The following is a 22700-nucleotide window of genomic DNA, read 5'->3' as shown; positions in this document are numbered from 1 at the left end:
CAAGCTCTATCTAGACCTGGGGACCATGGGCGAAGCATAGGTCTGAAGGCTACCCCTCCCTCACCAAGTTGGCACCACCTGGCAGTGTATTGTGGGTAATGATGGAGAAATGATGATGGGCAAAACTGTATGATGCAAACTCAAACACAAGTAGATTTTGAGGGAAAAAAATTATTAGAGATTAAAAAAAGATACTGTATAATGATTGCTCTTATAGACTGAATGGTTCTGTCCCCACAAGATTCATATGTTGAAATCCTAACTTCCAATGTGACAGTACTAAGAGTTGGAGTGTTTGGAAGGTGATTAGGTCATGAGCATGGAGCCCTCATGGATGGGATTAGTGCCCTTATGAAAGTCTACAACCAGGAAGTGGGTCCTCACCAGACACAAAATTTGTGGGTGCCTTGATCTTGAACTTCCCAGCCTCCAGAAATGTGCAAATAACTTCATTAAGCCATCCAGTCTATGATATTTCGTTACAGCAGCCTCAATGATTAAGACAACTTGCAAGTATCAATCTGACAGGAAGATATAATGATACTAAACATGCATAAATTCAATAACATAATTTCAAAAAATATAAAGAAAAAAACAGAAATAAAAAGAAAAAGAAAAACCCAAAATTACAGTGTGAATTTTAACACTTAACAAATGATAGAATAAGCAGGACAAAAAAAAATCAGGAAAATGAGCTGGACACAATAAATCCAATCTAACTGACATACATAGAACACTGTGCCCCATGGCATCAGAATTCACATTCTTTTCAAGTGCACATGGAATATCTATCAAATTGACTACAAGCTGGTCTTAAAGAAAGCCTCAATAAATTCAAGACTGAAACCACTCACAGTTTGTCCTCTGAAAACAATGGCAGATAGAAACGAAAACAAGATAACTAGAAGATCACCTGCTGCCTGAGACTTAGACAATATACTTCTAAAATGGGCGATCGAAAGAGAAATTAAAAAGGAAATCAGAAAATGTCTTTATTGAATGATAATGAAGATACATCAAAAATTTGTGGGATACAACTAAAGTAATACTTCGATGAAAAGTTAAGATCTTAAATACACATAAAGACTGAAATCTTATTAAAATCTATCTTACAAAGCTAGAAATAAATAGCAAATAAAAGCAGAATGAAAAAACTAATATAAATAAAATAATCAAAATAGTACACAAATGTACGACAGATAAAATTCAAAGCTAAAGGGTGATTCTTTGAAAATCCTGAGACTTATTAAGATATCATGAGAAAATGAATTACCAAGATCAAGGGACACCCTTTCAGATGCTGTAGACATAGAAAATTTGAAAATTTGGATTAAATAGACAAAATTCTCAAGAAATACAGTCTCTCAAACCTGACAGAAGAAATAGAAAATATGAAGAGTGATATTTATTAAAGAAACTACATCAGATGTAAAATTCTTCCCACAAAGAAAACTTGACCAAAAAGACTTCATTAGTAAATTCTCCAAACATTTATGGAAGGAAAAACACCAATTAATACAAATATTTCTAGAGAAGTGAAAAAGATGAAACATTTCCCAACTATTTTTGAGATCACCAAAACCTTGGTATCAAAAACTCTCAGTATTTCAAGAAAGGAAAAGTACAAACCATTCTCGCTCAGGACCCCAGATACAAAAATCCTAAACAAAGTATCAGTTATTCAAATCCAGTAACAGATTAAAAAGTAGAGAAAGAGGACCTCTTCCAGGAACACACAGATGACTTAATATTCAAATAACAATTAGTCACATTAATAGAAAAAAATGGTGAAAATTTATATGATCAAGTTGAGAGATACAGAAAAAGCACCTGATAAAATTCAGTATCTATTCATGATTTAAATTTTTTTTAAACGTTTATTTATTTTTGAGACAGACAGAGACAGAGCATGAACCGGGGAGGGTCAGAGAGAGAGGGAGACAAAGAATCCAAAATAGGCTCCAGGCTCTGAGCTATCAGCAGAGCCCAACGCGGGGCTCGAACTCATGGACCGCGAGATCATGACCTGAGCCGAAGTTGGACGCTTAACCAACTGAGCCACCCAAGCGCCCCTATCTATTCATGATTTTAAAAAACTATTAGCCAATTAGAATAGAAGATAACTCATAAACTTGATACAGGGTATTTACAAAAAAACCTACAGCAAACACCACACTCAGTGGTGAATTAATTAACGGAAGCTTTTCCCCAAGGTTGATAAACAAGAAAAGGGTACTTGGTATTTTCACTTACTATTTAACACTATAATGGAAGTCCTAGCCAGCGTATCAAGGCAAGAAAAAGGAGTAAGATACAAGGACTAAAAAAAGTGCAATGAAATAATCATTATTAACAGAAGATATTGACTGTGTATGTAGAAAATTCAAAATAAGCTATGGATACACTCGTAGAAGTAATTAAATTAATTTAGCAGAAACACTGCATACAATCCTGATTTTTAAAAAATCAATTCTATTTCTATCTACATAGATTTAGAAGCATGTATACATGCGCGCGCACACACACACACACACAAACCAGCAGCAAACAAACAGAAAAAATTTAAAAAACAATGTCATTTATGACAGCATTAAGAAACATCAAATACCTAGGAATAAATCTAAAGACAGACTCTCCCGAAACTTACAATATTACCAAGATAAACTGGAGATGTAAATAAATGGAGGGGCACACCAATTTCATAAGTGGCAAGAATTAATACTTGGTAAAGATGTCAAATCGATCTAGAAAGTTGTTAAACTATAAATATCTTTCAATTCTGGATCAAAATAATGGTGGGTGTGGGGGAAAAAAGAGGGAGAATTGAGAAGCTGCTTCTAAAATTCATCCGGAAATTCAAAGGGCCAAGAATAGCCCAGGTAATGCTGAATAAGAAAAAACTACTGGAGTAATTACACAACTAAACAGCAAGATCTATCATAAAGGTACAGTAATTAAGTCATAGTTGTATTGGTACAAACAGTCTAATGCAACAGAATGGAAACTGATCCATTCACATAGTCATGTTATTGATGATAAAGGTGACACTGCAATACAGGGGGAAAAAATGCTCTCTTCCATAAATGGTACTAGGTCAATTATACATTCACACGGGAAAAAAACGGGTCTTAACCACTACCTCTCACCGTACACAAGAATAAATTAATTCCAGATGAAATGTAGAGCTAAATGCGAAAAGCAAACAAAAAACTTTCAGAAAATAATGTATACAAAAACATCTTCAGGACTTGGGAAATATTTCTCAAATCTCAGAAAGCACTTGCCATCAAAGGAACAAAGTGGATAAATAGGGCTATATCAAATTTTCAAATTCTGCTTTTCAAAAAATACCAGTAATAGAAGAGTAAAAGCCAGAGTGGGAAGATAGCTGCACTATGCACGTGTGTATGTACATACGTATTCCTATCTGAGAAAAGACTGTCATCTAGCTATATGAAATATTCTCACATTAGAGAAGGCAGACAATTCCATTTCTTAAAAAACACACATAGAAGACTTCAACAAATTTGCAAATAAAGAAATCCAAGCAGACAATAAACATGAAGAAGTTGTTCAACTTCACTAGTTACAAAAGTTTAAAGTAAAAACGAAATATCACTATATATTAAGAATGCCCACAATTTTAAAATACTGACACTATGTTAGTGAAGATGTGAAGCACTGGGAGCTCTCAAATATTGCTAGTATCATCAATACTAAACCAGCTCTGGAAAATGGCAAATATTTATTAAAGTGAAAAATATACACAATCTGTGACACAGTGACTCTCTCCTAAGAAGATGGCCAAGAAAAATGTGTATCTACGCTCCCCAGACAGAAGATGTGACTAGAATATTATAGCTTTATCTGTACTCACCTAAAACTAGAAACAACTCAAATGTCCATCAGTACAACAGGTAAATTACTGTGGTACATTCACACAGTGGATACATATACGGTGCAAAAGCAGAACTGATAATGAAGAAGCTCCACTACGGGCAACAACAGTATAAATCTCACAAAAATAATTTTGAGTGAAAGAAGCCAGACACAAAGAGCACAGTATTTCTGATTCTATTTATACTAAAGTAGAAAAATTGACAAAAATAAACTGTGTTACATGTCAAGATGATGTGTACTCCTGAAGGGCAATGAACTGGAGGGGTATTTAAGGGATTTCTGGGTGCTAATGATGTTCTGTTTCTTGATTTGGATGATGATTTTATAGGCACATTCAGTTGGTGAAAATTCACTAAGTAGTGTCCCCGACACCTGCACACTTTTCTATATGTATACCACACTGCAACAAACATTTTAAAAATGTAGTAATGGGAACCACAAAGCATCATCAATTGCATATCCAATGAATAACTACCATAAATTTTAAAGTTGCCTATTCTGTAGGGCACTTGGGTGGCTCAGTAGGTTAAGCATACAACTTGGGCTCAGATCTTCATGATCTCACAGTTCTTGAGAGGGAGCCCAACGTTGGGCTCCCTGCTGTCAGTGCAGAGCCCACTTCAGATCCCCTGTCCCCTCTCTGTTCCCCTGCTCTCTCTCTCTAAAATAAACATTAAATTTTTTAAAAATTGCCTATTTTGGTCCCATTTTTTGGCCAATAAAATGGAAATTGAAAAGGAAAAAAAAATAAGAGGTAGGAAAAAGGCAGTAACAAGTAAAGAAAAATAAGAGGAAAGAAATGAGTAAAGAGAAAAATAGAAAGTAAGTGGGGGGAAAGGAAAAGTGGGAAGAAAGAACAGAAGCTGAATTAGGCTGAGGACATGGGAAGACAACCATGTTTGACAGAGGGATACAGTCTTAACATCTGAAATGTTTATTGGCTGTGACCATTTATAGCTCTTAATAACTACGGGTCTTAATTATTTAGGGGTTCTAAAACTCAATGGTATAAAGAAGAAATCTTCTGTGCCACAAAAGTGAACTACAAAGTTAATGTCATTCTAGGGTTCAATTAAATTAAGAATTAGAGGTGACTCAAGTAATATTAACTCATCACAGAGACCCACAGTTACAAATAATGTTTTAATATAGATGAACCCAAGAACAAGTGCCAAATACAGTTACCTCTTGAACAATGCCAGGGTTGGGGCGCCAACCTCTTGTGCAGTTGCAAACCTGTGTTTAACCTCTGACCCCCCCCCAAAACTTTACTAATGGCCTATTGGTGACCAGAAGCCTTAATGATAACATAAATAGTCGATTAACACGTATTTTACATGTTGCACATATTTGGCAAGAATATATATACTCTTATTACAATAAAGACAGAGAAAAGAAAATGTTACAAGGAAATCACAAGGAAAAGAAAATACATTTACAGTACTGTACTTATTTATCAAAAAAAATCTGTTTAAATGAGACTGCACAGTTCAAACCCATGTTGTTCAAGGGTCGACTGTATGTTATATTGGATTTTTTTCAATTATAGTCTTTGGAACCAGATATTCTTTAGTTTTAAGGACTCAAAGTTTTAGAATCAAATTCTTTTTATCAAGGCACACATTTTTTCACTTAATTTGGATAACAAACCTGATCTGGCCTTCTTTTTCTTTTTTTTTGGTTTGGATTTTGTGTCCTCTTGCATGCTGTGTTCTCCATTTTCTTCCATTGAGCTTATTTTACCATCTTGATGAGAATCCAAAGTAACTGTTCTAACTGGAGATTTCTTCTTTTGTTCACCTTCAACTGTGTCATCAGAGATGGTTAATGTACTGCAAATACAACCCAAGTACAAGCTGTTACAAATGCATTCTTCACTTTCTTCTTAATGGTGCAGCAAAGTGAACAATGAACAGAGTCAAGGATAATCCTAAAATCAGTATTATTTCCTGCTAAGGGGATACATATATTTTATTATGCACTAAAATGGTGAACTGTCAAATTAGGTATCAATGGGTAATATTTCATATTTGGTAATGAGTTACATACCCATGAGCCAAATTAAACTTAAACTGTAAACTCCCAGAAAAAAAATGAATTTGTATGCTTATGAGCAATAGATCTTTTTTTTTTTAATTTTTAAAATGTTTATTTTTGAGAAGGAGAGACAAAGTATGAGTAGTGGAGGGCAGAGAGAGAGGGAGACACAGAATCCGAAGCGGGATCCAGGCTCCAAGCTGTCAGCACAGAGCCCGACAAGGGGCTCTGTTTTTCCACTGACTGTTGAAAGGATCCTCACCCTGTTGCCAAGTAAACGACTAATGAAGGAATTTTTAAATTATTTAAAAACAAAAAAAAAATGTTTTAAGTTTGTTCTGCTTTCAAGAGGCTTCAAACACCCAACTTTTGACTTCTAGGTAATGATTAATTGCTTGTGTTTTCCAGTGGCTGGTGTGCCACTACATTTTCAGAAGGCTGTTATTAAAATTAACAATTTTAAAGGTCTGCATCACATGAACTAATAAATGGTAAGGGGTAGCAGCCTAAAAGCATACTGAGTTGTGGAGAAAAACCAGCCTATTAAAGTTTGTAATTTATCAAGTAAAAAATCTGCATCTAAGTAATAAAAAACTGACTTCAATATATATAGTCATATTTTTAAAAAACACGTTGAGAAATAAAAAGATTAGAAAAATATTTCAAAACTGCCTATCACTCCAGAAGGCCATGCCATTTTATCACATCACCAAATACATGTATTTGTATTTAAAGAGAGCTATCTTTTGCATGCCAGTCATGTAACCCATGGTTTTATTTAAAATTCATGAACTAATATTTAATAGTGAGTATGGCTTACCAGTCCATAACAGACACAGTAGTTGTAAGAAAGGTTTGTGGTATACTGTGGCAGGCAGGCTCTAAGATGGCTCTCGATCCTCACCTCTTGCCATTAGTATCTTTGTCTAATCCCCTTCCCTTGACTGTGGGCTGAATCTAGTGACCCACTTCTAATAGACAAAATAGGACAAAAGTAACAGATGTCACTTCCACACCATGATCAGGTTTCACAAAGACTATGACTTCTCTCCATCTCCCTTTCCAAGTAGCTCATATGGAGAGGTCCATGTGGCAAGGAACTGATATCTCTGGCCAAAAGTCAGTCAGGACCTGAGACCTGCCAAGCACCACATGAGTAAACTTAAAAATGGGCATCTCAAGCCTTCCAAAAACGATGTCCCCCAGCCGAGCGTGAAGATGAGTGCAGCCCCAGCTGACGTCCTAATTGCAGCCTATGAGAGACCCTGAGTCAGAGGCACCCAGTCAAGCCAGGCTCAGGTTCTTGATCCAAAGAAACTTGAGACAATAAGTGCTGTTTTGCTAACTTCTAGAGTAGCTTTTTCTTTTAATTTTTTAAATGTTTATCCTTGAGAGAGAGAGAGAGCACACACAAGCATGAGCGGGGGAGGGGGAGGGACAGAGAGACAGGGGGAGGGCCAGAGAGAGAGAGAGAGAGAGAGAATCCAAAGCAGGCTCCAGGCTCTGAGCTGTCAACACAGAGCCCGAAGCGGGGCTTAAACTAATGAGCCATGAGATCATGACCTGAGCCTAAGTTGGACGCTTAACCGACTGAGCCACCCAGGAGCCCCTAGAGTAGCTTTTTAATGTAGCAACAGATAACCAATACATATAGTAACGTGTTCAGGTAGCAAATCTATTTGCCTTCCCTTTGTTACCACTGGTTGTCTAGCTTTTGGCAAGAGGGGAATTATGTTTAGGTGAGGACACTAAGGCAAACTGTCCCTGAATGCCAGGGAATAATCAAATATAGAATGTTCTCACCTCAAGTTGTTTATGTAAATATGGATTATAGAAAATGGAGGTAATTAGTTAAAAGACATTTTTTATCTTGCTTTCCCCAAAGAGAGACATAAGAATACAAGTATGATCACAGAAACTCACATTGTACATGCAAACACATATGTGTAAGTATCATATACAGAAAAAAAAACCTAGAATACAAAATTTCTTATAATGATTACCTCTGGATGGCTGGGTTACTTTTAGCTTCTTCTTTATGTTGGTATGCTCTACAATAAGCAAATGTTACTTGTATGATAACGAAAAAAACACTATATTCATATATCTGAACAGGCATTCATAACTCAAAAATGAGGGAGAAGTTGGGTTTCTGTTATTAAATAAGCTGATATAAATAAGTGGTTAAGGGTTAGAGACTCCAGAACAAGACTGGTAAGGTTTTGGCTAAACTTCATACTGGTTCTGTGACTGCACCCTTTCAAGTTTCCTCATCTGCAAAACAGGATGATAGTATTACTATTCCTCATAGGGTTGTCACAAGGAATAAATGAGTTAATTCTTATAAAGCACTGAGCATATACTAAGGTGCTATGGAAAGCATAACTGTTATTATTGTACTGGCAACAGGTTCACATGAAAGGTTAAGAATTTCCTTAGTATAACTGCAGATATTACTCAAAAGCTGAGAACACTAGTGTTTTTTAAAGAGGACCTTTCATATTTATCAACACAAAGTACCTTGACTCAGCTTTAGATGAGATTGGAACTTTCTTCTTTTTCTTTACTTTTCTTTCACTGTTCAATTTGCCATCATGCAACGAAGTATCTTTTTTCTCACTGTTCAATTTGCCATCATGTAATGAAGTATCTTTTTTTTCACTGTTCACTTTGCCATCATGCAATGAAGTATCTGAAGGAAAGTAAGTCAACTGTTCTTTGAGTTTCTTTCTTATTTTCTTCTTAATCTCCTTTGCCATTTCTTCAGCTACTTGAAGTTGGTATGCTTGCATCAGCTCTTCTTCCTCATCTAAATTATTATTTTCTCTTTCTTCATCTGCCTTCTCGCTTTTCTGACGAGCAACACCTGGCTGTGACCTGGTTTGTGCTTTCCGATGCATAGAATCCACCTTCTTCCTGGGAGTTGCCGGTTCCATTCCCTGTGCAGTCACCTGGAGTGCTGTTTTTACCTTTTTACTTGCTTTTCCTTGCTTGTCTTCCTCTGCACTGACATCATCTGGATTTTCAGGGGCTGACTGGAGATTCCTTAGTTTGTTTTTAGTGACTGGCATGATCTTCTCTGGGTTATTAGTGTTACTAGCACTTACATCATCACTTTTAGTTTCTTTAATTTTCTGAAGATTGCTTCTAACAGCATCAAGCTGGGAAAAGAAGACACAATAACAAAGCTTCAGCCGACCACAGTTCAGTTATATAAAGAGAAAGCACAATGATCGTTGTTCAATGTGTAATCTTGGGAAAGTTATTTCATTTTTCACTTGGACACACTGATACCATTCTAGACCATCTCATTAGCACTATCCTAGTTTATTCTCTCAGCATTCAATTAGTAATTTCTGAGAGTAACTTCAGATAAATGAGGTAATTAACAGGGAGAAAAAGTAGTTAATGACTTTTCAGAAGTGAATAAATTGCTCAAACCTCAAATGTTATTTTTCTCTTTGGCAGAATGATGCATACTTTAATTATAAAGTATTTGAGAATTGCTAAAAGAGCCACAGAGTTAAAGCAATTCAGATTCCCCCTGCAGAAAACACAGGTCATTTATCTTGCTTTATAGTTACATTCTAAAATCAGAAGTCTATAGTTCTAGAATCACCCTACAACTGATTCAAATACATCACTGAAAATCCTGCTAAATATTAAATATTATCAAGTTAAATCAAATCACAGACTAAATACATGCCTATATATCTTTCTAATTAAAATTACTTAAAATAAGACATATTTTTACTAGAAAAGGAATAGAAATCAAAAAGAAATGTTACTAGTAATAGAATATTCTGAGAAATTTCCCAAGGATAAAAAATAGAAAGGATTAGATCTTTGAGGAAATTAGCAGAAAAAAACCACAACCCACAAGAAAAGACTTCTCCGTGGAAGGGTGATTCTGGAGAAGCCACATAAGCCCTGAATCAAGTAACATCAGCAGAAGGAGGGGATTAAACCTGAGGATGAGCAACTGAGGACCTGGGAAGGACAGCTCTGTCCCCCACCTCCATTTGTGTTAGATGGTGACTTTCACCCAGAGGACAAGCAGGTGAACAGAGAGAGGGACATGCAGCATGCTTCAGGTAGGTACAACTGTCACCATACATACATGGAATCTTACAGTATATAGCCTTTTGTGACTGGTTTCCTTCACTCAGCATAAAGCTTTGGAATTCATTCATGTTGTTGCATTTGTAGTAGTTTATTCCTTTAACTGCTCAGCAGTATTTCATTGCATGGATCTATACTACATTTTGTTTCTCTATATACTAATTAATGAACATTTGAGTTATTTCCAGTTTTGCACTGTTACACGTTTTTTGTTTCTCTTGTATAAGCACCCAAGAATTACTGTGCTATAGAGTAAGTAGATGTTTAACTTTTTTTTTTTTATGTTTATTTTTGAGGGGGGAGGGGCAGAGAGAGAGGGAGACACAGAATCCGAAGCAGTCTCCAGGCTCTGACAAGCACAGAGCCCTACTCGGGGCTTGATCTCATGAATCGTGAGATTATGACCTGATCCAAAGTCAGATGCTTAACCAACTGAGCCACCCAGCCACCCCTAAATGTTTAACTTCTTAAATAACTTGCCAAACTGCTTCCCAAAGTGGCTGTAACATTTTGTAGTTCCAAACGCATAAGAGTTCCATTTCCATAATGGCCTTATCAGCATTTACCGTTGTCAATTTTTGTTTTTTAGCTATTTAAATATGTGTGTAATGGCATTTCAGTATTGTTTTACATTTTAAGTTTTTTGTTTGTTTGTTTGTTTTTTGACAGAGAGTACGCAAGCAGGGGAGGGGCAAGGAGAGAGGGAAAGAGAGAATCCCAAGCAGGCTCTGCACTGTCAGCAGAGTACCCTATCATTACTGTTTTAAATTGTATTTCCCTAATTAGCAATGGTATTGAAAATCTTTACACATGATCTCTTCTTTTTTTTTTTTAATTTTTTTTAACGTTTTTTATTTTTATTTTTGAGACAGAGAGAGACAGAGCATGAACGGGGGAGGGGCAGAGAGAGAGGGAGACACAGAATTGGAAGCAGGCTCCAGGCTCTGAGCCATCAGCCCAGAGCCCGACGCGGGGCTCGAACTCACGGACTGCGAGATCGTGACCTGAGCCGAAGTCGGACGCTCAACCGACTGAGCCACCCAGGCGCCCCCGTGATCTCTTCTTTAAGTGTTAAAATTTTTTTGCCCATTTTCATTGGGTTATTTTCAAATCATTGAGTTCTAGGAGTTTTCAAATGTTCTACACATAATTTATCAGTATGTTGTTGAAAATATTTTTCTCCATCTATAGCATATGTTTTCATTTTCTTAGCAATGTCTTGAATTTTCACAAACCTGATTCATACTTTTTTCTTTTATGTTCATGCTTTTGTATGATGAGAAAATCTATTCATAACTCAAGGTTACAATGGTTTTATCCTGTTTCTTCTATAACATATGTAATTTTAGCTCTTATGCTTAGGTCTTTGCTCCACTTCTATTTAATTTCTGAACATGATATGATCATAGTTTATAACATTGTCTATGGAGATATGTTCCAGCACCAGTTTTTGAAAAGGTTATCTTTCTCACTCCTTGGCAATTCTGGCACACCTTGGCAATTTTGTCAAGAATCAATTAACCATACACATTTGGGTCTACTTCTAGACTCTATACTGTTGCACTGAATCATATGTCTATCTTTATGACAATAACAGGTTGTCTTGGTTACTACAGCTTTACAATGAGCTTTGAATCAGACAGTCAAATTCTTTCAACTTTGTTCTTCTTTTTAAAAATCGTTTTTAGCTATTCTAAGTCCACTGCTTAAATTTACAAGTAAATTTTAAAATTAGTTTTTCAATTCTTAAAAAAAAAAAACACCTACTGACATTTTGATAAAATTGAATTGAATCAATAAATCAACTTTCAGAGAGTGGATAATAATGTTCTGTCAGTTATTATTTGACAACAATGATTCTTCTGATGCATGAACATGAGTATCTATTTGACCTTTGTTCTTAGCAGTTTGGGGGTTATCAGGATATAACACGCCTTGTACAGTTTTTGATAAATTTATTTTTGTAGTATTTATTTTTGAGAGACAGAGAGACAGAGTGTGAGTAGGAGAGGGGCAGAGAGAGAGGGAGACACAGAACTGGAAGCAGGCTCCAGGCTCTGAGCTGTCAGCACAGAGCCTGATGTGGGGCTCGAACTCATGAACTGTCAGATCATGATCTGAGCTGAAGTCAGATGCTTAACCAAGCCACTCAGGCGCCCCAACTTTGACCTTATGTTCATAAACCCACTTAATAGTTCTAGTTAGTAGCACTTTTTGTAGGTTTTTGTCACCTGTAAACAGAGACACTTTTACTCCCTTTTCAATCTTTATGCCATCTTTTAAAATAGCATTATTGCATTGGTCAGGGTCACCAGTACAATCATGAATACTCATAGTGACATAAGCTCAAACTTAGGGTAAAAGCCTTCAATGTTTTACTTTTAAGTATGATGTCAGCTATAGGTTTTTATAGATTCCCCTTATCAAGTTAAGGAAATTCTCTATTCTTTTTGTTTAAGAGTTAACAGAACGGGTGATGAATTCCGTCAAATCCTTTTACTGCATTTATACAATCATACTGTTTTTTATTTAATCTTTTAATGTGATGAATTATATTGACTGATTTTTCTAATACTGAGTTAATGATGTATTCTTGAGACAAACTTTATCTCGTCATGGGGTATTATCCTTTCCATATAACTTAAGATTGGTTTCCTAATATTTTATGGAGTTATGTCTGCTCTATGTTCAAAAGGGATACTGGTATAGTTTTCTTGTAATGTCTTTGTGTATCAGGATAATTAACGATTGCCTGCCCAAAGAGTAGAGAAACAGGGGCGCCTGGGTGGCGCAGTCGGTTAAGCGTCCGACTTCAGCCAGGTCACGATCTCGCGGTCCGGGAGTTCGAGCCCCGCGTCGGGCTCTGGGCTGATGGCTCAGAGCCTGGAGCCTGTTTCCGATTCTGTGTCTCCCTCTCTCTCTGCCCCTCCCCCATTCATGCTCTGTCTCTCTCTGTCCCAAAAATAAATAAACGTTGAAAAAAAAAAGAGTAGAGAAACAGTTGCTCACTTTGTATAGTCTGTAACAGTCTGTACAGAATCATTATTACTTCTCCTCAAATGTTTGGTAAAATTTACCAATGTGGACACCTGAGAAAAGTAGGTAGTTTTCTTTACGGGCAGGTTTGTTTTTTTTTTTTTTTTAATTTTTTTTTTTTTTCAACGTTTATTTATTTTTGGGACAGAGAGAGACAGAGCATGAATGGGGGAGGGGCAGAGAGAGAGGGAGACACAGAATCGGAAACAGGCTCCAGGCTCCGAGCCGTCAGCCCAGAGCCTGATGCGGGGCTCGAACTCCCGGACCGCGAGATCATGACCTGGCTGAAGTCGGACGCTTAACCAACTGCGCCACCCAGGCGCCCCTACGGGCAGGTTTTTAACCACAGTTTTCATTTTTTAAAGGTGTTCAGGGGCGCCTGGGTGGCTCAGTCGGTTAGGTGTCCGGCTTCGGCTCAGGTCATGATCTCGCGGTCTGTGTGTTCAAGCCCCGGCGTCGGGCTCTGTGCTGACAGCTCAGAGCCTGGAGCCTGTTTCAGATTCTATGTCTCCCTCTGACCCTCCCCTGTTCATGCTCTCTCTCTCTCTGTCTCAAAAATAAATGTTAAAAAAAATTTAAAAAAAAATCTTAAAGGTGTTCAATATACAAGTTATCTATGCCTCTTTGAGTGAGCTTTGGTAGTCTGTGTCTTTGAAGTAATTTATGCATTTCATCTAAACTGCTAAATTTATTGTCATAAAATTATTTGAAATATTACGTTATTCTTTTCAGGTCTGTAACATCTACAGTGAATACCCTCTTATAGTCCTAATTGGTAACTTGTGTCTTCCCTTTTTCTTAATCAATCTGGTTAGAGGCCTTGCAGTCAGACACTCAACTGACTGAGCCACCCAGGCGTCCCTGCAAATTTTTATTTTTAAACTTTCTGTCATTGTTTTTGATCTGTCAATGTTGTAAGTCAAACGCCTGTCATTTAAAAAATCTATTTTAGAGTCTACTTTTAAAAATAGGAAGTTTCGAGTCGCCTGGGTGGCTCAGTTGGTTGAGCATCTGGCTCTTGATTTCTGCTCAGGTCATGATCCCAGGGTCATGGGATTGAGTCCCACATCAGGCTCCATGCTCAGCATGGAGCCTGCTTAAGATTCTCTCTCACCCTCTGCCTCTCTGTCCTGTTCACGCTCACACACATGCTCTCCCTCTCTCTCTGGAATAAAAAATTTTAAAAATTAAAAATAAATGTCCAGGAACGTTTATTTGTAGGACCAATAGTTCTATATGTCCTCACTACTTATTTCTTTCACTTTAAGTGTTTTAGCCACTTCTTCTCATGGAAGAATGCTTCAAATTTATCTTCCACATCACTAACTACATTTTCCATTGGTACCAATTCTACCATTTTGGGCTTAAGATATAGTTAAAAAAAAACAACTAAAGAAAGAACATGGGAGGTGGTGGTTTTAAATCTCACTTATTCTACTTTTGGTTATATGGCCCTGGCAAACCACTTAACACCTTTGTTAAGTGGTTTTTCTGTTCAGATGTCTATAAAATCTGTCATGTCTATAAAATCTCTCATGTGCAAAGTAAGAGCCTCAATACCTATGTTCCATGATTAACATGAGAATCAGAAACAGCATTTGGAAAATTCTCATCACAGTGCCTAATAGATTGCTGAAAAATAAGGTGAATCTGCCATTATTACGAGTTATTATAGCCTTTTCCTTGCTTCCTTTTCTTATTTCAGCCAGCTTCCCTTCCCATGAACAGCCTGCTCTGTACATGAGACTCCTTGTTTTTGTCGTGAAGAGGTCCTATCTCTTCGCACCTTAGTGAAAGAGATCCTACTGGGTTGTGGTTAGGAGAGGAGGTTCCACAGCCAGACTGTGAATTCTGTCTGGTTCTACCACTAACTGTGCAAATTTAGGCAAATTATTCAACCTCTGTGATCTAGTTTCCTCATTTATAAATGGAGATAAACCACATCATTTTGTTGTTTGTATTAAAAATGAGTGGATATGCATAAAATGTTTAGAAGTGCTTGAAAGATAGAAAAGCACTGCTATCTAGTAAATAGAAGCAGATATTCTTCCTCTACTCCTAAAATAAATCATTTCAAAAACATTTTGTTTCCCTCTAAGTCCTCCAGGAATATCCCCCCTTCTTTTGAGCTGAACAATCTCTTCCTAAGTATTTTTTCCTACTATACTCATCTCTGAAAAAGAGAGAGAGAGAGAGAGAGAGAGAGAGGGAGAGGGAGAGAGAGAGATTTTAAATGGCCTCCTATGAACTAAAAGAGGCTGGGTAGGTCATGTTTAGTCACCTCACACTTGTGTGTTCCCAATATCTAAACTGGACCATAGGTAAATGGATGTACCTTCTGCCCATTTTCTGGCTGTCCACTTAACTGAGCATTCCAGGCCTAAACAGCATTTGGTTCATACTCACAAAGCCCAGTTCTAATAGTGAGAGAAAATATGAGGTTTCACTTTGACTAAGTCCATAAAAATATCCTCAGTTGTTTCCAGGGTTCTTTCTGCTTTTTTTGAGTACATACCAACTTGCTCAAGGAAAGGGCATATCCCAATAAGCAATGTTCCATCCTCCACATGCCTCTGTTCCCTACCAAACTACATACTGGTACCACCAGAAGAAGCACGTTCTATCTAAGGGCAGCATCCACTACAGGAGACCTAACCTGCCCCATTCTGTCAGTAGTTCTAAACTGATGTGCAGTACTACACAGGTGTACTATGAACCCCGTATGTGTGTGCAGCTGATTCTGGCTAATGTCAGTACTTACTTTTGCTTCACTTGAGAATATATACTATTACACTGGTAACTGCCAAAGAGAATATTAGAATGAAGAGAGCACATGACAAAATTCAGAATAGGGTAAAATTTGCTACAAAATACAGGTTATATATATAACTTCTAAAACTCCTGCCAAAGAAACACTATATACCAATTTACCAGAACATGCATGAAGTTATTTGTGTGTGTGTGTGTGTGTGTGTGTGTGTGTGCGTGCACAAAACAGATTATGGTCAAAGGAGTAAAAGGTGGGAGTGAAGTAGCTAGACAGGTTTAAAGAGTGACTATTACATTAATTGTGGATACTATTATAGACACTTTATAATACCCTGGAATCAGGTTGCAGTCATTTGTTGATTTGTTTAGTACTATTTGAGTTCTGCATTTTTAATCTCTTCAAACGTACTGCCAAAAAAATTCTATCATTTGAAAGCGCACCTCAAGCACAAAAGGATAATTACGGTCTTAAGGTTCCACTGATTCCTCTTGCTTCTGCTGGGTAGAATCAAATTATCTAGACTGGGTAAGTCTAGATAAGCCACTGAATAGCTGAAGTAAGATAATTACTCCCTAAGTCCTTCACAATGCTGGGTTAAAAATCTTCATTTTCTTTAAAAATGTGTTTGGGGCACCTGGGTGGTGCAGTCGGTTAAGCGTCCGACTTCAGCCAGGTCACGATCTCGCAGTCCGTGAGTTCGAGCCCCGCGTCGGGCTATGGGCTGATGGCTCAGAGCCTGGAGCCTGTTTCTGATTCTGTGTCTCCCTCTCTCTCTGCCCCTCCCCCGTTCATGCTCTGTCTCTCTCTGTCCCAAAAATAAATAAACGTTGAAAAAAAAAATTTTTTTTTAAAATAAAAAATAAAAAAAAAAATAAAAATGTGTAATATGTGTGGGCACCTGAGTTTGCCCAATCTCTCATCACTCTGTCTACATTATTCTCATAGGACAGCACTCAAGACTGAACTCAGTACCCCAAGAGTGACGTGGATTTTACTGTAAACTTTATTTTACCACACATTATTGACCATGACATAGCTTTACTGTTGTTAATTTCCAAAGTTCCTCAGAGTTTTAATATGAGAGTCATAATTTCATGCAGAATATAAGTCATCATTACCAAATAACTGATTACTCACTACAATTTTTTCTCCAGATATGCCAGTTTTTTTCTTCAGTTTTTTTCGTTCATGTATAACATCATGGTGGGTCTTAAGCAATTCCTCAAAGCGAACTCTGGTTTTCAGTTTGGCTTCACTCTCCACTACAAATGATAAAGACTCATCATTTTCTGAACAATATTACTATAGCACATATCTGCATTATTATTATGTTAAAGAACACAGTCTTTAGACAACTACTTGAGTTCTTTAGCTACCTTAGAAGAAGTGACCAGTCCTTTCTTCTTAAAAAACTTTTCTTTTGGCTATGGTGTCACCACACTCACCTGTATCCCTCTCACCTGTTACTCCCTCTAAAAGTTTCCTTTACTCAGTTAACTTTCTATTTATGATGCACAGTAACATTAAATATTAACATTAAATAGAAATTGAAAACCAAACTATATCTAAATATAATATTGGTTAATAACATTGACTTTATTCATTAATTGGTTAAAGAATCCCTTTAAATAGTCCCAACTTTTAAATAAACAAATAAATAAATAAGTAACATGTATTGCATATATAAATTTCATAAAAGTCTTACCAGTGGGCATATCTCAGCTATATGGAGAGCACCAAGTTGTAACGTAAAGCCCTGACTCGATAAGCATCCTATCAAAACAAAGAGAATTTACTTGTAATATGGAATTTGCAAATAAAAATTACAAAACATTCTTCTTACAAGATTATGTCATGATTTATCTACTACCTCATAAGATTTATACCAATAAAGCTAAGTTCTCTTCTCTTACTTTAATCTTATGCAAATGACTTAAATACATTCAAATCAGTTTAGGGTCTGAAAAAAGGTAAAGAAAACTGGATCGTATTTGGGTAAAATATTTATATGTTTGAAACAAAAAATTTAAAAAGAATCTTGAAAGCAGTAAATATATACTTTGTATATTAATGCACTTTTAATAAAAGTGTTGTAAGTAAAAAATAAGCTTTTCAATGTACTTTTAAGAAGCCAAACTCCACCCCAGAATTGACTTTCCCAAGAGCACACACTATTATATTGGTAAAGTATGACTGTGGGTACCATATTAACAGAAAATGAATTTAAACATTTTTGTACCTGCCACTGAAAATGCTGCAACAATAGAGAAGGTTAAGCACAAGCATTCATATCATTCTCCTCAAATAAAAACCTGGGTGGGTATTATTACATATCAAAACCAGGGATAAACTCAGTATACATATTCCTGCATTTCCAATTTTACTTAAAGATGGAGGTATGTGTCCAAAACATATTAATTTCCACCTTAGAGCATAATATTCACACATTTTAAAGAATAAAGTGGAAGACTGTTAAAGAAAAAAAAAAGAGAGAAAAATATAATTTGAATTGGCTCAGCAATTATTGGTTGAGGCTCCAGATCCCTGGGGATCCACATTCATGTTCCTCTAATATTAAGGGTATTCTGGACAGAAAACTCTGAGAAGAAACGCTAAAAAGGAAAGAATGACTACACACATACACCTAATTATGCAGTTTAAATATAACAACTATCTGGTACACAGACAAAATAGATGTCACTAAATCCACACAGTAAAGACTCTTACACTTTACTGATGGGAGCCCGAATGTACTCTTTCTAGTAGATACAGATCTAATAAGTTTGGTCATCCACTTTCCAATCTACCCTAAGTTAGAAAAAAGAGAAGACGCAAAGGCAAGTGCATCAGTAACTGAAACATAAAGCAAATAAGAACCTAATATTTATATATTCCCTGGTCATTCAATACGTAGGAAAACATCTGAACTATATATATGACTTTGAGTCATTAAGAAAAGGCTTACTTATATTCAGCTTAACCTGTTTTCCCTTAAAAAATATGATATTTTAGACATTTCAGAAAGATAAAAATGACTGAAGAGGCAGGACAAAGAGTAAAGGATGATTCTCGTGCTTCTGCAAGTAGAATAATTACGCTAGTAGTATTATTAACTGGAATACAGTACAAGCATAACGGAGAACTTTAAAACCCAAGTCTTGGGATTAGTCTTACAAACAATTAATTGGGACCTTAGGTGTTTGTTTCCTCATCTGTAAAATCAATCTAAAGGTGCACATTCAAAAGGTTGTTGTAAGGGTTAGATGATTTAGAACAATGCCTTAAAAAAAAGCACTGATAAACATCTGTTACGATTGTAACAGATATTTCCTACCGGGACAACACTCAGGTGAGCTTGGTGGGGCATGTTGAGCTGGGGCACTAACCAGCTACAAACGATGGCTCCACTGTCAGATCCCTGGATTCAAATCCCAGTTCCACCTGCCAGTAAATTAATCTCTGGACCTCAACTTCCTAATCGTTCGAAAGGGAATCATAACTGTAAATTACTCACAAGGTTTTTGTAAAAATGAAATAAGAATATGCATGTAAAATACTTAGCACAATGCCTAGAACATGGCAAGCCCTTTGAAAATGACAGCTATTAGCACTGTATATATAAATCTGTGTTTGTGTATGTATAATCAGATTGTTTGGTAGGCAACAGAATATAGTAATGCAGCAAGGAGAGCCAGACTGAAGATTTGAGCAAGTTGTGAAGCGTGTCCACTGGATCTGCAGTCTGGAAGTCACGTGTTTGCAAAAATGTTTGTGAATGGGCAGAAATCCGGCAGCCATAGGCGAAAGAATGAATGGAAGGTGAGACCTATAGAAACGTGTGGATAATTATTTCTACAATTCTGCTTCCAACTGTCTTCCCCCACCCCCAAAGGCAGTGACATGAGGCAGTAGCTTTGAGAGACAAAAAGACTGTGGAAAGTTTTTACTTCTTTTTCTTAAGATTGTTTCCATGTTTCCATCACCCTATCCTTTTAAAAATAAATAGTCATCCTCCACGTTGCAAGCAGAGGAATTTTCTAAAATACAAACATGATGGCATCATTTCTGTTTAAATATCTTCACTAGGTTCTGAGGCACCTAGGTGGCTCACTCAGTTGAGCCTCCGACTTCAGCTCAGGTCATGGTCTCGTGGTTCGTGAGTTCGGCCCCGCATCTGTGCTGACAGTTCAGAGCCTGGAGCCTGCTTCAGATTCTGTGTCTCCCTCTCTCTCTGCCCCTTCCCCACTCGTGCTGTCTCTCTCTAAAAAAAAATAAACATTACAAAATTTTTTTTTAAATCTCTTCACTAGATTCCAATCACCCACTGGAAAAACTAGTTAAGTCCTTACCACCGGGGTTCTAGGCTACTTATAAGATGACTCCCTGCCCTTTTTTTTTTTTAAACCTCTCTTTCTCCAGCCACATTTCCATGCACATTTTGAACTCTAGCCATGTGCAGCTACTTACAAGCCTTTAATCATGCCAAACTCCTTCTTGCCTTTGTACCATTACACGTACACCTCTCTCTCCTAAGAAATGACTTTCTTCTTTTGTCTAGGAAACTCCTAACTATCCTTTAACACTAAATGTAAATGGTATCTTTTCTGGGAGCTCTCTAACCTAAAGGGGCAGTTAAATACTTCTCTGTGATCCCACAGTGCTTTGAGCTTTACACCTCCCTCTCTACCTCAGCCCTTTATTTCCACCTTGGTAAAACGTTCTATGACCCAGGAAATTAAAATGGCACCTACTTTATTGTAAGGAGAAAAGGAAATAGTGAAAAGCAAAGTGATCAGCACATGGCTGACACATTGTAGGTGCTCAATAAAATTATGTCTATTATTATAGTACTAAAAATAATTGTGCCATAAATAAAATACATCAAGTGAATTACAAGTTCACATTATTTACTATCAGTAGTACAATGTATAGTTGCATAGACACTAATATTACTTAATATAGCATATACATAACAGAAATAATCACCTCCAAACATTAATGTGTTTGAATGAATGACTAATATTTGATTAGTAACATCACTGGCAAAAATTAAGGGACAAATTTAAAATGGTATCTCTGGCCCTCATATATACCATTATTTTAAAGCTTCTCCCTCACAATTCCCTTTATAGGAGCTGCTAAGAAATACTAAATTTTGCTATTTATATATGAGATGCAGTACATTTCATCTCATATTTCCTTTTCTCTAAACATCTGATTATTGGCCAATACATGTGCAAAGACCATGGGGAGAAGAAGCAGAGGCTTGAATAATTTACCCTTTAACTGAATTTTATAGCACAGGAAAAAAAAAAAGAATCCAAAAAAAAACCCTGTATGCATAATTCAACTAATAAATGAAGATAGCCTCCATAAATAAACAAGATAAACAAATAAACCAAGCACGGTTTTAAAAAACGTTTGGTATTTGGATTTTTCAGATATTTTTTAAAAACTTCCCAGAGTTCTCACAACGAGCAATCTTCCTCCTGAAAGCACAATCAGTAACAGCAATAGTTAAAGCAACAGGTGAGAAAATTGTTAGCATCCTTTTCTCAAAACGTGAAAGCCATATACCCCAGTGAGTAGATGTTCTCACAGTAATGCTGAAATGCAGCACAACCATTGGTAGCGATTCTAAAGGGTGTACTTTTCACATACATATCAAAACGACCCTTTTCTTATAAACGTAACACACTGATCACCTTTTCTCAGATGTAATTAAGGCATTTCACCGGTTCGAGATTCAGCACCAAGCTGACACCCTAAAAGGAAACAGACACCCTAAAAGGAAATAAACATCCTTAGTGCGCATCTGACTTAAATGCTTTTAAGCCAGAATCCGGAGTAGGAAAGCCAAAGATTGCATTCCCTCCACGCTGGCTCAGGACACCACACTGGGCGGGCCCGGGATGGGAGCCCAGGGATGGGAGCCCAGGGAAGGGAACGGGAAAGTACTTAGAGGTATTCATCAGAAACTACATCCCAAGGCTCCGCGGCACTTGGCGGGTCAGCCTGCGGTGGCGCAGTGCCGCCCCCGCGCTCTCGGACTCAAGCAGTCCCCCAAGTCGCGGCCCCCGGAGAAGGCCGAGGCAGGCCCAGGGCCCGGCCCGGGCTCCCGCCACCAGCAGGCCTGCAGCGTACTCACAGAGAACTGAACTCAGAGCGGCCGACGGCCCGTTCCCCCCGGGCGGACACTGGGACGGTGCGAAGCAGCCTACCGCGCCGGGCGGGGCGGGGCGGGGCGGGGCGGGGCAGTCACGGGACGCCCCCGCAGCCACCCAGCAACCAGCCAGCCACTCCTGCTCAGAGAGCCGACTTGGTGCCGCAGTGCGGGCGGCTCGCCGCCTGCTGACGTCAGCGCCTGCCTACGCCGCCGTTCCCACGACAACCGATGCGGCCCGAGCTCCGGGACTGGACCGCTGCCCAACTTAGACTCCGGTCCGCGGCCCCGCCCCCGCGCCGCCTACGCCGGGGCCCCGAGCTGCTGCAATGCGGCGCCTGTGGAGGCGGTGCGCGCGCGCCGGCCCGCGGGCCTTCAGACTACGGCCGGGCACGCGCTCCGGTGATCGCGCGCCGGACTCCTCGTGCCCGTGCGGAAAGCGCGAGGCCGCGGCCCTCCAAAGAGAAAGAAATGCCCGGCGCTGAGGGGCCCAGGGAAGGGTCTGAACCCATTTGGTCGTCACGCCTGAAAAAGCGTTTTGTCCCTCAAAACCGTAGCCATCGCTGGAGCAAAACGAGAGGGGGCAGGGATAGACAGGGAGGCAGTCGTGGAGCCCTCCGAGGCGAGAAGCATGAATGAAGGAAAGCAACAGGCACGTCACCGCCCTAGCGA

At 38.1% G+C, this 22700-nt stretch overlaps 1 protein-coding gene across 1 annotated transcript in view; it reads right to left on the bottom strand.

Moving 5' to 3' along the window:
• AHI1 (Abelson helper integration site 1) overlaps positions 1 to 21652 on the bottom strand; it is a 203861-nt gene extending 182209 nt beyond the window's left edge. Inside the window, exons 1-5 of the mRNA XM_047102438.1 lie at positions 21571 to 21652; positions 17571 to 17638; positions 17003 to 17127; positions 8458 to 9098; positions 5551 to 5732 (exon numbers count right to left, since the gene is read on the bottom strand). Of these exons, the coding sequence (XP_046958394.1) occupies positions 5551 to 5732; positions 8458 to 9098; positions 17003 to 17127; positions 17571 to 17580 (958 nt within the window). The 5' untranslated portion in view covers positions 17581 to 17638; positions 21571 to 21652. The remainder of the gene's footprint in view (positions 1 to 5550; positions 5733 to 8457; positions 9099 to 17002; positions 17128 to 17570; positions 17639 to 21570) is intronic.
• Between the last annotated feature and the right edge of the window lie 1048 nt (positions 21653 to 22700).

The sequence above is a fragment of the Lynx rufus genome, unplaced genomic scaffold (genome assembly GCF_022079265.1).
Source record: "Lynx rufus isolate CCGP_SWC_20201006 ecotype Redwood Valley unplaced genomic scaffold, mLynRuf1.p SCAF_6, whole genome shotgun sequence".
Taxonomy (NCBI): Eukaryota; Metazoa; Chordata; class Mammalia; order Carnivora; family Felidae; genus Lynx; species Lynx rufus.
This window is presented reverse-complemented; position numbering and strand designations above follow the sequence as displayed.